Source organism: Callorhinus ursinus, unplaced genomic scaffold (assembly GCF_003265705.2).
Source record: "Callorhinus ursinus isolate GAN/ISIS: 27379988/994484 unplaced genomic scaffold, GSC_fseal_2.0 scaffold4, whole genome shotgun sequence".
NCBI lineage: Eukaryota > Metazoa > Chordata > Mammalia > Carnivora > Otariidae > Callorhinus > Callorhinus ursinus.
Genome location: NW_027397066.1, coordinates 6853039 through 6869902, shown reverse-complemented (window position 1 = coordinate 6869902; position 16864 = coordinate 6853039). Strand labels below are relative to the sequence as shown.

Here is a 16864-nt window from a genome sequence, read left to right as displayed (position 1 = left end):
AGAAAAGAAAAAGCACTCTGTCCGCAATATCCGAGCGGGCGCCGACTCAGCCGGAAGGCTAGCGGCCCGGGAACGCCCGCTGCGCAAACACAGGCTCCAAAAGGACTTCCCCAGCCACCCCCGCCCCACTACAGCGCGCGGGCGCATTCTGCGGCCGCCGAACTTCAGCCTGGAGCGGCCCCAGCAGCCCGCCCAGCCTTCCCTCCGCGAACTCAGCTCCAACGCTCGACCCGCGGCCAGAACCCGTCTGGCACCGAGCTTGGCCCCACGAGCCACATTTTTTACGGGGCCGCGTGCAGCGTCACTTCCGGGGCGGGGCGTCCGGGGCGGGGCCCGCGCGGGGGGAGGGGCGGCCCGGTCCGCGCAGGCTCACGCGGGCTGCAGCCGCCGAGCCGAGCGCTTGACTATATATGGTCAAAGCTGGGGGCGAGCCGCGCGCGGGGCCGCGCTTCCGGGTTCGGCGCGTCCGCAGCGGCAGCGCGCAGGGCAGGGCGCGAGCCGGCCTCGGAGCCCCGGCCTCGGACCGCCCCCTCCGCGCCCGGCACGCCCGGCGCCGCCTTTCGGCCCACTGTACCCTGCCCGGCCTCGGCCAGTCCGCTTCGCGGCGCGGGCGGCTCCGGAGGCTCTCGGCGAGTGCAGAGCGGTAACAAGTGGGCGACGATGCCGTACGAGATCAGTAAGTGCCGCGGCCCGGTGCCCCCCAGGGTGGGCTCCCACGCCGCCGGGTCCCCTCGGCCATCGGCGGGGCGCGGGGCGCGGGCAGCCCGGCGGGGTCCCCGGCCGCGGGGGAGGGGAGGAGGGCGCGGGCCGGCGAACGCCCCGCCGCCCTCGGGGCGCCCGGCGGCGATCCCCGGCCCGGAGGGTGCCCCAAAGTTGGTGCTGCGGGCTGGGCCCGTCGGAGCCCCCACGGCCCCGAAGGGCCTGGTCGGGAGCGCGGACCAGGAAGTCGCGCGGTCCCCTGCGCTCCTTCAAAGTGGCGGCCGCCCCTCCCGGTGGAGGCAACAGGTGACCGGCTGAGACCGGTCCAGGGCCCCTCTCTCGTCTGCTTCCTGTCCCCAGTCCTCAGCCCGGCCGTGGGCCGAGGTGGGGGCTGCCCCTAACGCGCGCCCTGCTTGGTTTGTGTCTCTGCAGAGAAGGTGTTTGCCAGCCTCCCCCAGGTGGAGAGGGGCGTCTCCAAAATCATCGGCGGCGACCCCAAGGGCAACAATTTTCTTTACACCAATGGAAAGTGCGTCATTCTAAGGAACATCGACGTGAGTACTCCCTTCCCACCTCCCCCGCCCCCAGGCGCGGGTTCAGACCCTGGGTGATACTGCCCGGTTAATTTTCCTTCCGCTCTACGCCCCTCTTCTCCCGCCCAGCGGCCGGGGGAGGGTGAGGACGCCACGCCCCCTCAGCCTTGGGACCACACCTTGGAAGCCTAGAAGGCTGTTTTAAGCTTTCCTAGGCCCTCTTCTCTCTCTTCCCGGGGAAACTGAGGCTTGGATTAGTTCAGACCTTAAGTATGAGGGCTCTGGATTAGGGGGATCAGACACACCCGGTCAGCGGCTGCTTGACCTTGGGGCAGTTGGTGACTTGGGCCTCTGAATCCCAGTGTCCTCATCTGTAAAATGGAGTTGGTGATGAGATGAGGCTCCCTCCCCCCACTTCCCCTGACTGCTTGTGCCCGCTGAATGAGATGATGCGTCTCTACAGCCCAGCATGCCTGGCACACACCCAGCACTTGGTAAATGGCACTTATGTATGATCATTATTAACACCCAGGGTCTCAGTGTGGCGGAGCCAGGACTCATGCTCAGGCCTCTGCACTCCAGCTTGGTGTGAGCCCCAATGCAAAATCAGGAACCAGTTTATCCCCACGAATTGTTTAGACAGACATCCTGGACTCAGACTGAGAACGCTTCTTGAGCCAGTTTCGTGGAAAATCCTCGCAAATTCCTGTTACTCCTCTGTAATTACTGAAATGACCCAGTCTGCTTGTTGGTCTCCCCACTGCTGGGATTGCACACTGAAATCTTTCTTCTCCCTTCCTCAGCCTGAATTACGGTATGGGGGAGGGAAGGTGGAAATGCCAGCACAACCATTTGGGGGGGAGGGGTTCTCCTGCACCATGCTTGGGGTTGGGCCTTGTGCACAGTATGTAGGTGGATGATTGTGATTGGTCATGTTCCCAAGGGATGTCAGCTTAGATTCACATCTGTTGCGAGTGATTACCCCTAGTGGGTTGGGATTGTTGCTGATCAGATGCACTTGCCCTCGGGGAGCTCACAACTGGCTGAGGGAGTAAAGGAGCTCTGTGGGCCTCGCTTTTCTTGCCTGTAAAAAGAGAGGACTTTGCATGGTCTGAGGTGCTGCTGGCTCTCCCCTCGTCTCTGGGTAAGCCAGCCAGTCACTGTCGTTCCTCTGCTGAAAGACCGAGCTCCTGAGTGGCAGTTTCAGCCCTGCCCCGGATTGCTGGGCACCTCAAATGAAGGGGTGGGCGGGTGTGAATGTTCACTGAAGTTGCTAAGTGCTATTGTGCTAGTCATACCGATTCCTAGAAAGCTGATCTGGCCTCACGCAGAACTGAGAGAAATCTCACCAGGGACTTAGATGGTAATGATCTGGAGATGTCCAGGGTAGGTCCCAAGATTTTGAGTATAAAAGTGGACTAAACCATTCTCAGGGATACAGGGTGGGGGGAACGCTTGGGTTTGCCACTAACAATCCTGGACTTGTCGTGGCAATCTACATGTACTTCTAGGTGGGAGGCCTCATGTGAGGTACCTACTGTGTGTCTGGTGCCACGGAAGGTTCTTGAACTACAGCATCCTTCAGCCCTGGGGGCCCATTGCTCTGCAGAGGGGTTGGGCCAGCAAGGCAAAGGAGGCTGATCGTCAGAGCTGCTTCCAATGGAGAATTGTTTACAGCTGTGCACAAGCACCCCCCCCCCCGCCTCGCGAACATTCTCCAGCTTGTGACACCCATTGTGCTCATTTTTCAGAGGTCTTTATTTTTACCGTACCCCAGAGTTTACCATTCTCTCTTGAGGGTGCGTCTGCTTTCCTTTCCCAGCTATTTGTAAGTTTCTGTGGGGCCAGGACAGCATGGGAAGCTGCTAATGTGTTCCTGTTCTGGATGTAAATCAGGCCCTTGGGCTCTTTTTTGGATTGGGGGACCATTGGTACTCAGTTAAGATGGACACCATTTTTAGTGGGACACAGCATTCCTGGGAAAGGGACGGGGAATCTTCATGACCATTCAGGGAATAGGAAGGAAGATGGTCTGGTTACATTACAGGCTCGGGAAAGAGGAGGCCCGGGAGAGAGGTTGGGACCAGGTCAAGGAATATCCAGCAGACGTCTGCTTGGCTTCTACTTGGCCCCTCCAGACCACATTCAGGTTTCCCTCCAGCTGTCCGGGCCCCAAACCTGGGACTTCTACTGGATTTTCCTCTTTTTCTTCCCTCCCATAGTTCATTCTTCAGTGGATCCTAGTGACTACTTTCAGACTTCAGAATCTGACATTTTTTTCTGCCTGTTCTGTTTCCCACCCTCCTCCAAGCTACATCCTCTCTGGATTGCAGAACAGAAAACCCAGACTGGTCTCCCTGATTCCACGCTGGCTGTCCTCCAGTCTGCTCAGAGCATGGCCGGACCGGTTACGTTAAAATACGAGATGGTGTCCGTTGCCCCTTTGCTCTGCCTTACGGTGCCTGATACAGCCTCCCCATCCAGCCTGTCACCTCTGGTGTCACCCCCAAAACACCCCCACCCTTCCTTCCACTCAGCTCCAGGCCCTCTTGCTTCCATGCTCTTTCTGCGACACGTCACATACCTGGCTCAGGACATACGAATTAATAGCACTTCCATCCTGGCCTTCTCTACCCCTCAGGGCTAACATGTTACGGTCGTGTGGCCATCTAGAAAAGAATAATCCAGAAGGGGAGAGCCTGGTGTATTCTTAGCATGGGGCCAGCATTGCCACTGCCCCTGCGGATTCTGCAGAGACAGGGCAGAGTTACTCCCAGTGACCGTGAAGGAGCCTTCTCAGGATTCTGAACTGCCCAGCATCACGTCCCTGTAAAAAACAGCTTTGGCACATGAACTTCCCAGCAGAGGCCCCTCGAAAGCTGCCAGAAGCAGCCAGCAGATTAGCTGCAAGGGCAGGTTTGGAGCTTGCTTTTAAAGCAGTCTAATCCCTAGATTCCGGAACTAAAATACATATATTTGACAAAATAACGTATATAAAGTCCAATTCTAGGCAGTGACATATTTGTTGGATTTTACCATGCTCTGTTTCAAAGCACAGTGTGAAGTTCAGGGGTGTTGAACTTGAGTGCTGAGTTTCTCCTGGAGTGATCTGCTGCCAGCCGTGTGCAGAAGGACCACCTGTGCGTGCCTCCCCCCACACATGGGTGGGGGAGGTCCATGAAGAGACAGATGGCTCAAGAAGGATTGACACTGTCCCTTCTGTCTATTTGCACATGCCTTCTCAGTCCCTGCTGTGCGTCCAGGATGGCCACCAGCCCTGTGGGGAGCACAGATACAGGGGAGGCCTCTCCTGCATGGAGCTCGTGGTCTTGGTGGGAGTGACATAAGCTTCCAGGTGGCAGAAGGGAGTGGTGTGTGGAGTACCACCTGGACAGATGAGCAGGCGGCACATGCATGAGGTTGAACCAGGAGAGACCTGGGGGTTGGATCTTAAAGAAGTGAAGAGACAGGCTCAGACCAAGCCACAGAGCTGCATGGCGACTTGCTTCGTGGGCCAGTGATTCTTGGGTGCTTTGGCTGTCACATGTCCAGTCACAGCGGGGGCTCCCTGAGTGTTATTAGTTGGCCCAGGATAGGCATTTCCTTTCCATCCCGCCCTGCTGCCCTGCCCTCCCACCTCCTTGACCTCAAGCCGCGGTGAATCCTGTTACAAGTACTTTCCAGCATCTGCTTCGTAGCAGAGCCCAAGGGCCCATCCTCAGGGATCTTGCAGTCTAGTGGGCAAAACCGACACTGGGAACTGGATGGGGCTGACCCTGAGAGGAAGTGCAGGTGCTGTGCTTCCAGACAGATGAGATGGGCTTGGGCGAGAGGTCCCCTGCAGGGGTTGTGGAGTTTCGGGCCAGAGCCTGGTGTGAGGATGTGGGGGGCTGTAGCAGTGGGTGGTCAGTCAGCCCTGTGGCAGAAACCACCAGAACCATAAAGAGGTTAGGCACACTAGTACTATGATCAAATCTGTAGTAGAGATTGTTCTGTACTAAGATTTGAGGTTCAAGATGAACACACTCAGCAAGTGTTTATCAGGATAGAACCGATCCTTGGTTCTTGATGTTTGCCACACAAATTCACTAAGCTTGTCTTGCTGAACCCTGCCCATGACCACAGTGTCCAAGGTTCAAATCAACGGTTGTGAGGAGATTTTGCCCCCAGCCCCACCCCCTAAGAAATATTTGGCAATGTCTGAAGACATTTTTGTGCTACTGGTATCTATCTAGTTGGTAGAGGCCAGGCATGTTGCCAAGCATCCCACAGCGCACAGGGCTGTACTACAACTTACCTGGCCCACAATATCAGTAGCGTTGAGATTGAATGTTACCCTTATGGGTAACCATTCTGATGCTCTGGTGAAGCACTTTAAAAGAATGTCCTGGGTGATTTGGGAACAAGAGGTTTTAAGAACCAGATGTGCCACAGAGCAGCAGGGAAGGTTTTTGGAGAAGGGGAACATTTGAGTTGGGTTTTGGAGGATGAGTAAGAGTTTTCCAGGAGGAGGAGTGAGGCAGAGATAGGGGAGGATCCAGACAGCGAACCACGTGTGCACGGAGGTTGGAAGAAGTTTGACTTGTGTGCTCTCAGCACAATTAGGGGCTTCTGCCGGTTTTTGGTGGTTTTGGTACATTTCTTACCCCGTTCCTGTTCCTGGAGGTGTAGATAGGAATGTCAAGGCCTTCGAGGTTATAAAACAAGGTTGTAGCCTCATGCCTGAGGTGAGTGGGGGGTTCTGGTTGGGTTTTGGAAATCAACCCCGCCCTGAAATGGTTGGAGTTGCCCATTTGGGTCCCTGTGCAGTCCTGACCTTGGACTTTGCCCCCATCAACCCCCCATCATCCCCCACAGGGCCTCATTACAGGTGACCTGTAGACTCTGGAGTGGAAAGGGCTCTTTTTGCTTCTCTTCTAAAGTCTCATTGGTGGAACCTGCCCGGCTTTGGTGGTGATACACCCCGTAGAAAGACCTGGACTCCAGGCGCTGGTCGTCTTGCTAGTAGCTTCTAGCCACTGGTTTTATCTCTGCTCCCTGGGATCTTATCCAGAAAATGTCAGTTTCTCCACCACACACCATCCCAACATGGGTACTCCAGTCCTGCTCCCCAGCCCCGCCCATGTTCAGCTGTTCTCCAGGGAACACAGACCTGGGCCAGTCCAGCAGGCAACCCTGAGCTCTGCCTCTGGCAAAAGAGCTCCTCTTGGTTGAGCACATTTTGTGCTGGTCAGTGGCTGAGCACCTACCGTACTTCATCCAGTTTGGTTTTCTTATCCATAAGAATAGGGGGAACAGTCATGGGGTCATCGTGGGATTTAGCTGAGTTCGTTCACAAGTATCCCTAGAGGGTTGCCTGAGCTGTGATGGTCCAGGGTGTCTTCCTCTTCACAGCCGCCATGTCAGCTAGAGACTGTTTCTCTTTTTAGAGATGTGGACACCAGAGGCCCAGGAGGTGCTGGGATCTGATCCCGGGCAGCCTCCCCCAGACTCTCCCCTCATGACTGCTCAGTAAGGCTCTGGGCAGACAGAGGAAAAGGAGGGGGTGCAGGAAGGGAGGTGCCAGTGTCCTGTGTGTAGGGGTCCCTGTATTACGGCATGATTTGCTCCATCGGGAAGGGGTTGAGCCGGGAGGCAGGAGGGATAGTCGCTCGGAGCTGCACACCATGCAGGATTGCTGAATGGCCCCCCCGCGGTTCTGAAATGCGTAACTGTCGGCCAGGCTGAAATGCTCTTCTGAGTCAAAACAGTCAGATGGTGGTACCAACCATATGTAAGAGAATAGCACTGAGGAATAAAGGCTCTTACCTGACTTCGGGTTCCCCCACCCCACCACTTACCAGCCAGGTAGCCTTGGGCACATCACGCTCTCTGTGCCCGGTTTCTTTGCCAGTGAAGTGGGTTGTAAAGTTACCTTCCTGTGAGGTTTCAGAGAAATCAACAGAAGGGTCCACCCTTGTGGCTGAGAGGGAACCATCCATGCACAGTGATTCGGAAATGGCTCTCGTGGTCCAGCCAGCCTTGGTCTTCTGGGGCATTTGGAGGCAGCCGTGTTGGATCAGATACAGGCCCTGCCCTCTGCGGGGTCTGCTTGGTGAGAAGCCACGTGGGTATAAGAATGGCACATGGTACAAGGCGGGAAGTAGGGTGGTGGGGTGGGCAGCCGGGGCAGGGCATTCATGGCAGAGATCATTTCCCAGTTGGGACAGCAGGGAAGGATTCTCCGAGGTAGCCTTTGCCTGGGTGGTAGAAGCTAATTAGGGGGTGTCATTGAGGCAGAGGCAGTTAAAGGGAAGAAAGTCACTCAGTGATTTCCTGGAGGAAAGAGCAGGCGTAGTGGAAGATCGACTTCGGATTGCCAGGTAGGGTTCTCTTCCTCTGGGCTGGCGGGAGCCTCAAAGCAGGAGCAGGACGGTGCTCACCGGCTGCTGCTTTGGTGGCAGGTCGTATTCATACGAAGCATTCGCTGACTGCTGGGTCCCCAGGCCCAGCCCGGAGTGGGTGCAGGGAGTTCTCGAAAGGAGTAAAGGAGCCATACTTACGTGTTCTTCCTCTCTGAGGCAGCGTGGTAGGGGCTCGGCTTCTGGGCCCAAGCTTGCCGCTCTGGAAGCACAGGTGTCCGTGTGGCTGCTTTCACGCCGGGTTACTGTGCAGTAATTCGAGTTTGTCCTTAGTCATCAATGAACAGAGGTCCCTGCAGATTGTGTCAGATACACAGGTTCAGCTCCTAGTGACTGCTTTTAGGAACTAGAAGTAGTTAGAAAGCCAGTACTGTGAAATGCGATCCTCCTGGAAGGTCACGCTCACTTTATCTGGTCCGAGTTTGGAGGAGCCCAGGGCTTTCTCTGGAGGCTCCGGGGCCATCAGCTGCTACAGGAGAGCACGGAGGCCCCTCTTGCAGTGCTGTGTCCAACAGCTTCTACACTGGTCGTTTGGGGAGGCCTTCCCAACCTCCTGATGTGTCCCCCCGGCTCACTGGCTCAGGAGCTGAGGTCAAAGCTGCCACGCCCTGTGACCTGGGCGAGTCACTGACCTCACGGTAGGTGGTGTGGTGACCTCTGATCCCTCCTCGGCACCTGAGCCTGAGAAGACCTAGGACCTGAAAGAGCTTTGGGGAGCTGACGGCTCAGTTAGACACTGCCCGGATGAAGCGAGTTTCAGGAATCCTTCCTTCGTTGACGTAGGGAGTCTCCTCGGGCAGGCTGCAGATTGGGAAGGTGTGGGGGGTTCATTTCCTGTTTGACAGGATTGGCGGAAGACAGTCTGGTCGTGGGGACGGGCCTCTGCGCAGGTGGGAGGCCAGGGCGGCATGTAGTCCACAGGAGAATGGGCCTCCTCCGGTTGGGCTGAGGTGCCTCCTGTCTTCTGGCTTCCACTGTGGCCAGAGCACCCCCACCTGCTGTCCCCACAGGCATTTGCAGGCTCTGCAAGGCAAGTGGTAGGCCAGCCGTGCCCATGTCTCTCCTCACATCTGTGACTCTGTCTTCTTGTGTTTTCTGTGAGGCTCCCTGACCTCCGAGGTGTGGGGGCAGCCTTCCGGGGCTTATGCCAGGGTCTGAGCAGCCCCGAGCTCCGCCCCTCAGCAGTGTTGCTGAGTACCCACTGCCAGGCCCTGAGCTGCGGTGGACGGAGGGAGGGGGCCCCGGGGGTGCGCCTGTTCTAGCCCCAGGTGGGCGTGACCGGAGCCCTGGCCAGGTAAGGGCACCCAGGGAGCAGCCCCTTGGCCCAGGAGGGCAGTCCTGTAGGGGTCTGAGAAGAGTGCAGGCAGTGAGGTTGGGCCTGTCCTGAACCATGTCCTAAGGCCCCCAGGGAGGGGGAGCCCCTGCCATAACAGGAATATTCCTTGGTGCACCCAGAATTGGCTTTCTTCCCCTTCACTGGCTCATTTTCCCTGTTCGCTAGCCCTGCCGCAAATAAATTACTCACCCAAGTCCTATTCTCCTTGCCTGAGGGCAGCAGGAGAGGGAGGGCAAGTGAGGGGAGCTCCCGCCCCCTGTGAGGCGGGGGGAGCGGGCGTTGGGTCCAAATCCTGGTGCCTTGTGACCTTAGCTGATCTGGAATGAGCCTCACCTGGCAGGACGACAGTGGGAACAGGGGAGTTGTCATTTCTGCCCCTAGTAGCCAGCCTCCCTGCGTGTGCTGAGCTCAGGTGGGGAGCTTGCCATAGACTCAGAAAAAGTCATTATGTTCAGCTTGGAGGATCTGGCTCCCTCCGTCGCTGGCTCAGTTGTATTTGCAATGCAGACAAGAGAGATGTCTCATCCAGCCTGGGATTCTGGTGTTGAGCCTGCTGGGGATGACCTTGGGTGTTTCACACCCCCTGCACTTAACCGCCCTGACCGTGTAAGGGAAGGAATGTTTAGGGGCAGAACTTCTCCCAGAGCCAATGCCTACTCATCTTGCATCCCAGCCCCAGGCCCCTCAGAGCCCACCCATTTAAAGGCAGATCCCAGTGGGGCTGAGTGCCAGTATGGGCGGTCAGTTGCCCATGGGATGGGTTTCTCATCTGTAAAATGGGCTGGTGGTACCCGCTGTGTGGGGTGTAAGACCCCTCAGTCGGCCTTGAAACAACCAATCTGGAAAGAATCTCAGGAGGGGTGGACTGTCCACAGACCACTTTCGGCCAGCTACTTTGGGAGCGATCTTGTCTGCGTTAGGGTGTTAGGATAAGAAGCACCAATCTGGACTGGAATGGGTTGGATCAGGCAAATGTTAAATGGATACCAGGCATCTTAATATCATTGAGGCATAATTTAGATACAGCAAGATTTATTTGCTGCGCAATGTGACAGATACACCCAGTCCCATAACCACCACCGCAGTCCTAACACGGAACCTTCCCATCATTTCCAGAAGACCCTTGCTGTCACTGGGCTCCCTCCATGCCTAACACCTGGCAAGGACCAATCTGCTTTCTGTCCCTTTAAGTTTGCCTTTTCTAGAATGTCATAAAAAAGGAGTCCTGCAACCCAGTGTTGTCTTTTGTGTCTGACTTTTTCACTTAGCATAATGCCTTTGAGGTTCACTGATGTTGCTGAGCGTGTTAGTGGATGTTCCCCTTTGTTGCCCGGGCGTGTTCCACTGTGTGGATACAGGGTGGTGTTTCTTCCAATGTCTGCTGGTAGACATTTGGGTTGTTTCCAGTTTGGGTCTGTTAATGAGTAAAGCAACTATGAACCTTCACGCATGTGGCTTTTTTGTGGACATGTGCTTTTGTTTCTCGGGTAAATACGTAGGGGCGGGATTGCAGGTTTTGTGTGTGGTTAAGTGTATGCTTAACTTCGTGAACAACCAGCCAAACTGTTTTCCAGCTGCATCGTTTTGCATTCCCACCAGCAATACGTGAACATTCCCGTACCCTGCGCCCCTGTCCTTGCCAGCATTTGGTGATACCAGTTTTTAATCTTGCTGATTCTAGTGGATATGTAGTGGTATCTTATTGTAGTTTCCATTTGCTTTTCCCAAAAGACTAATGACATTGAGCACCTTTGCATGTGCCTGTTTGCCATTTGTGACATCCTCTTTGAGTACCTGATACGTTTCCGATTTCATTAGCAAATGTTTATTCCAAGATGGATTAATTTATGAAGCACGTACATTAAGTGCCCACTACATCACATAATGCTGAGTGTTAAGTTGTAGGGGTGAAAAGGACTTTGTATACTTTTCCCCCTCAAAAAAACCCATTTATTGAGCACCTGCTATTTGTGAACTGCTTTGATGGCTGAAGAAACTGCACTTGAAGCAGGTCGCAGAAAAACTGGTTGGAAGAGAGGACAAGAAGGTTCAGGTCTACAAGAAGGTTTGGGATTCCCAGATTTCCCTGCTATCCAAAACCAGAGCATTCTGTGAAACCTTATGTGAGCCAAAATGGCCTAAAGCAAAGAAGCAGTTACTGGTACTTTATATGAAAAAATTTTTGAGTGTTCTAGACCCCAAAAAGATCACCTGTCCTGGCTTTTCTGATACCTTAGGACAGATGCACGACATAAATGGAGATAAAGCCCAGGTGCTCCCAGACACAGCTTGGAGCTCTGGCCACTTGATGCCGAGACGCTGAGTGTGGCTCCCGGGGAAGGCACTGGGGGGCATCCCTCGCCGCTCTCGGGTGCCTGCTACCCCAGACCGGCTCATCTTGCCGCAAAACCAGCGCTGAATGCGATTTTGGCTCTTTGCCTTTTTTCATGACAGTAAAAATCCCGTGTGACTCCCAGTTAGTGAAAACAGGTACTAATGTAGGTCTTTTGGAAAAGCAAAGTGGCACAGTGCAAACTTTGGAAAAGCAGGGGATACCTGTATCGTGTGTCATGAGGACCTTTAGGACCTTTACAGACATGTTAAATGCTTTAGGGGCACAGAAGAGAAGCCTTCACAAGAGGTTTCGTGCAGGAGGTGGCCTGGCAGTTGGGCCTTATAAGTAGGTGTCAGCGGGCAGGAGGGGTGGTCCTGGGGAACAGCATTTGCAGAGAGACATGGGGCTAACAGGAATGCCAGAAGGTGGGTTGTGGGGGGTGGGGCTAGAATTTAGGGTCTGCTACTCTGGTAGAATGGGGGTGTGGGGACCCTCTGGCCAGAAGGCTGAGAAAAGTGCAGGCCTCTGATCTTGTGGTCAGGTTGTGGGGGGCGCGGTTGTGGGTCAGGCTGGATGTGCCTGCAGCCGCCGCCTCTAGAAAGCGGGGTGTCGACACTGGGGCCTGATGTGTCCTCAGCCTCCAGCCAGTGGGAAGCGGCCTCTTTTAAAGAGTGCTTGCTTCATAGAAAGCCAACAGCGGGAATTGGGGAGTAGATGACCGAGTCTCTTCCCTCCTGAAAGAAAGCCCAGCTGTGGAGACAAATCGAGAGCATCTCAGTATGCGTGCTTCAGGTTTGCTGAGGCCGCTCGAGGGTGTGGAAGTGGGGGCGCCGCTGTCTACTTTTAGTAAATTAGACATTAGAACCTTCTTGCCGAGTAGTGGAGATGCTTCTCATCCCAGATGCCGGCCCTGTTCTTGCTGTGAGTTCAGCCAGCCTTCCATCTGGGCTACGAAGCGAGTAGGAAGTCCACATTGCCGGGCGACGGCTGTGACAAGGGGAGGCTCCCAGCTCCGCGCCCCGCTGTGCTGCTGGAGCTCAAAGCCAAGGGCTCTGTTTCAGGCCATACACTGTACACTGTTGGGCAGCTGGGGTTGAGTTGCTTCTGAACAGGGAGACCAGCACACAGGTGACTGGAGAAAGCAGCCGCAGCGGGAGGCTCCCCACAAAGAAAAGTAGAATAGTAGACTTTTTTTCAGTGACAATTCTGTCTCGAGTGTGTATCTTACAAACACATATTTGTATTGTGTCGAGTGCAGAAAAGCAAAGGAAAGACAATCATCTCAAATTTCACAGCTGTAGATGAAAGAGAAAGAGTTAAAACTGCCTAGATTCCTATCACCCGAAGATAGGTGGGTGTGTGGGCAGGTAGTCCTACTGCTGGGATTTTTCTTTATGGAGGTTTTGACTTAAATGTTTGTGCGTGTGGGGCGCCTGGGTGGCTCAGTTGGTTAAGCAGCTGCCTTCAGCTCAGGTCATGATCCTGGAGTCCCGGGATCGAGTCCCACATCGGGCTCCCTGCACAGCGGGGAGTCTGCTTCTCCCTCTGACCCTCTTCCCTCTCGTGCTCTCTATCTCTCATTCTCTCTCTCTCAAATAAATAAATAAAATCTTTAAAAAAAAAAAAATGTCTGTGCGTGTGTTATTTTTAGCCCCCAAATCCATTCATCGGGAGAGGGGGAAGCAGTTGATTGCTTCTGCATTCCTTGTGTTCATTCTGGTCTCCTCCCTGCAGAACCCAGCCCTTGCTGACATCTACACGGAGCATGCCCATCAGGTGGTGGTGGCCAAGTACGCGCCCAGTGGGTTCTACATCGCCTCTGGAGGTACCTTTGTGCGCTCATGGCTCGTGGACGCGTGTGGTGTGGCCCAGGAGTTCCCCAGGCCAGATTGGACTCCTGGCCATAGGGTGGTGGGAGGTGAAGAGGGAGGGAGGAGGAGCGGGGGGGGGGGGGGCGGGGGGGGGGGCGGTGGATAAAGAGAGGGGAGCTGCGGCAGGTGGAGCCAGTGTGGTTGGTTTCATCTGGGGCTGACAAGGAAAGTATAAGCTGCCAGAAAGCCCCATTGCAGAACTTTGCAGTTGGCGGGGTTCCAGCTGGTTCCAGCTCAGAGGTCAGCAGAAATGCTCCTGTGAGGTTGGCCAGAGGCCTTTGCGGGTAGCTGTATCATGGTGTTTGGGAGCTCATTTTGTCTGTGTGTGTGTGTTTTCTGAATTGCAGCTTTGTCTTGTGTCACCTTTATTCATTAGCTGCTCCTTTCCCAGTCCATATCGATGCTGGCCTCAGGCAAACGCTCCATTCCATTCCAGCCAGGCTTTTGTGTGGCTCTGTGGGAGGCTGGCTGGGAGGAGGGACATAAAGATGTTTACCAGGCTGGATGCTTTGTTCACCCACTTCTTTGAGGTAGATCTTTTACCCTTTGCAGATGAGAAGGGGAGGCATGGAAGTTAGCGGGCCTCCCGTTTATTCACTCATTCGTTCACTCGCACGCTCAGCAGATACGGACTGCTTTGTCAGTGCCCAGCCCTGTCTCCGGCCTCAGGGAAAGCCAAGCAAGCGAGCGAGTGGGGGCCTGGGCCTTGTCAGCCGCCCCAGAGAGCAGCAGAGAGGAACGAATTGCTGAAAGAGCTGACTGGCCAGGAGAGGGGTTCACACATCCCTGCGGCTGTCCCTGGAGGGACAGCCTACCTGCTGTGTGGCCTACCTGGAATGATTGACTTTTCTGGGTCCTGGGTTTCTCTCCCGGAAGCCAGACAGTGGATCCCGAGCAGCAGTGTGTGTGAAATGCCTGGGACCGTCTTGTGCTGGTGGCCACCTGATAGCAGGTGACCGAAACGTCTGTCACTAAAACGGGGACATGCCAGAGAGAAAGGCACGCTGGCTGATGGCTAAAAGCCGGCAGTTGGGGCTGTGTGTGAAGAGCTTGGCCAGGAGTCTGGCCCAACGTGGGCACTTAATAATGTTGGTGTTTAGACTCACTCCAACTCTATCTGTAAAACTTGCTCTAATTTATATGCCTTGATTTATTTTAGCCGTGTAATTTTTTTTTTTTTTTTTTTTGGCCGGCCCTGCTTGCCAGGAAAATACCTTTTCCTTGAAAGCCCCAAGATGTGGCCCTGGTGCCTTTTAAAATTATGTCTTCTCAGGAGAGAAGTGTGGTTGGTGAGGGCCCTGCTGCTTGCTTGGCGCAGCTTCCCTACCCTGGCACGTGGAGCTGCAGGCCCAGCTGCTGAAGCACGTGGGAGCCCAGGCCAGCACTCTCAGGTCCCAGGGCAGGGTGCTCCACCAGCCAGAAATCTGGGCTCTTCAGATCCTAATGCTAAATCAATGAGGAAGCCTGGCACAGAGACCATTGCAAAGGACAGTCCACCTAAGGATCAGTTTGACGTTTTTCTCTCGTGAAAGCACCCTGATTTGGGGAGGAACTGAGGCAGGATTGGGCTGCATGCAGATCCAGGTGCTCTTGGGCGGAGATCACATTTATGTTTCTAGCCTGCTGGTCTCTTGAATCAAGTGAAGACAAGGAAACCTTTACTGCAGAGATTAGGTCCTGGACTAAAAATAGTGTGGTTGTACAGGGTTTGGAATGAGGAGGAGGGAGGCTGAGAAAGGGCTGTGCTCTCCGGCTAAGTAGGTTACCTGGTACCTGGGTTTCCCCGGGTTAAGGTGTGGGTCTCAGTACCTTGGGAATCCTGCGGCTTGCTCCCAGATGGAGTTCCAGCCCTCTGTGGGACCTTCAGATTCCTGTGCGCCTGAATGGTCTATGTCACTGAATGATTGAACCTTCCAAAAGGCCTACTGTGTAACGAGCCCATGCCGGGGCTGCATCCCCAGCCCTGAACAAAATGGTTAGTCTCTGCCCTTGGGTTGACGTGCCCCCAGTGCCATGTTCTCTTGTTCAGAGCCATTTCCAGGGCAAACCCAATTCCCTTTTTCTAGCCATGTCTTCCTTGCGTAATTTTAATGCCAGTGGTCTATACCCCATGGTCCGTCCCTTGGGCACGCACCAGGGCTGTGAATCTCCGGCTGCCCTCAGAGCATGCACCCAGGCCACAGAGTGGCAGCCTCATAGGAGAGGGGCCCCATGCCCAGAGGAGAGGAGAGAAGGGTTGCCCAGATGAGGAACATAGGAAGAGAGGCCATGCTGCAGAGCTGGCAGGCAGAGGCCTCCGTGGGCACGGGAAGGCCCACGCCACTCCCTGCTCCCTGTTGCCCCTCCATGTTGCTAAGCTGCTGGGGAAAGGGGGCGGGGGGCAGGCTCACCCAGTCCGCTCCCCTTGGTGCAGCATATTGTCTGGAGGGGGAGATGCCTTCCCAGTGGAGGACAGAAGGAACTCTTTCCCCATCATCTCTGGCTTCTTGCAGGTATCCTCTGCCCCCGGCAGGTGTCTTTGTTGTGTCCCCAGCACTCAGCACAGGGCTTGGCACCCATGGGCAGTTGGTCAGGATCTCGTGACTGCGTGGGGGCTGCCCTCATCAGTGAGGCCCGAGCGCCTGGTCTCCATGCCCCGCTGTCTCTTCCTAGTCCCAGCTGCTTCTGAAAAAGAATTAAATGTATGGAAGCAACCTAAGTGTCCCTCAGTAGACGATTGGATATGGAAAATGTGGCATATATGTGTGATGGAATTGTGATGCGGTCGTGCCATCTGAGACACTACGGGAGGCTCTAGGGGGTATTACAGTAAGTAAAATAGACTGAGAAAGACAATGACCATATGATTCCACTTCAGAGTGAAATCTAAGGGGAAAAAGAACAAACAAAAGCAGCATCAGACTATAAATACAGAGAGCACACCACGGTTGCCAGAGGGGTGGGGGCGGGGCAGTGGGAGACGCAGGCTCCCAGGTGTGCAGTGAGCGAGCCGTGGGGATAAAGGGCAGTCGCAGATGTCGTTAATAGCAAGGGCGGGACAGATGGTGGCTACACCTGTGTGCGCAGCGTAACGGATGAGCTTGTCAGGTCAGTAGGTTGTGCACCTGAAAGTAATGTGACATTATCAGCTTCCCTCAGATGAAACAAAAGGATTAAATGGACAAGCAGGGCCCACCGGGGGAGGTGGGGGGTCTGGTGGGGAGGCCGTAGGAGAAACGATCCGTGCCCGGCCCAGAGAGGAGCCTGAGCGCCCCGAGGAGGCGGGCAGGGACTGGCAGAGCCCAGGGGAGGCGGGCAAGCTGGCTCCGTCCTGTCCGAGAGGGTGGGACACGGTCAGCCTGAGCTGTAGACCCTGTGCAGGACTCCAGAGCCCCCTGGACCGGCCTCAGCCCAGCCGACCACACGGCCTGGCGTGTACGTGAGTGTGCGCACGACCCCGCGTGCACACGCGTCCTTTCTGATGCGCCAGCGTCTGCCTCTTCCTTGCCTTTCCTGCTGGCCTGTTTGTTAGGGACCGAACTAGTTCCAGGTCATCTTTGGAACTCGCCTCGACCAGGCAGCCTTCCCGGACCTCACCCAGAGAGGCCCAGCACCCTCGGGACCCCTCAGGTTGTGCTTTTCACATGGCAGGGGGTCTCCCCTTGTCGGCCCTGCAGACTGTGGGTGCGGGGGTTTGCTGTGAGGCAGGG

The 16864-nt window shown here is 55.3% G+C and overlaps 1 protein-coding gene across 2 annotated transcripts in view; it reads left to right on the top strand.

Annotated features, from left to right (window-relative positions):
- The first annotated feature begins 493 nt into the window (after positions 1 to 493).
- The window catches only part of WDR1 (WD repeat domain 1), a 43534-nt gene continuing 27163 nt past the window's right edge, over positions 494 to 16864 (top strand). Inside the window, exons 1-3 of one of the 2 annotated variants that reach the window (XM_073891423.1) lie at positions 494 to 676; positions 1132 to 1253; positions 13039 to 13129. In XM_073891423.1, the coding sequence (XP_073747524.1) occupies positions 661 to 676; positions 1132 to 1253; positions 13039 to 13129 (229 nt within the window). In that variant the 5' untranslated portion in view covers positions 494 to 660. The remainder of the gene's footprint in view (positions 677 to 1131; positions 1254 to 13038; positions 13130 to 16864) is intronic. The other variant, XM_073891422.1, reaches the window with a different exon arrangement.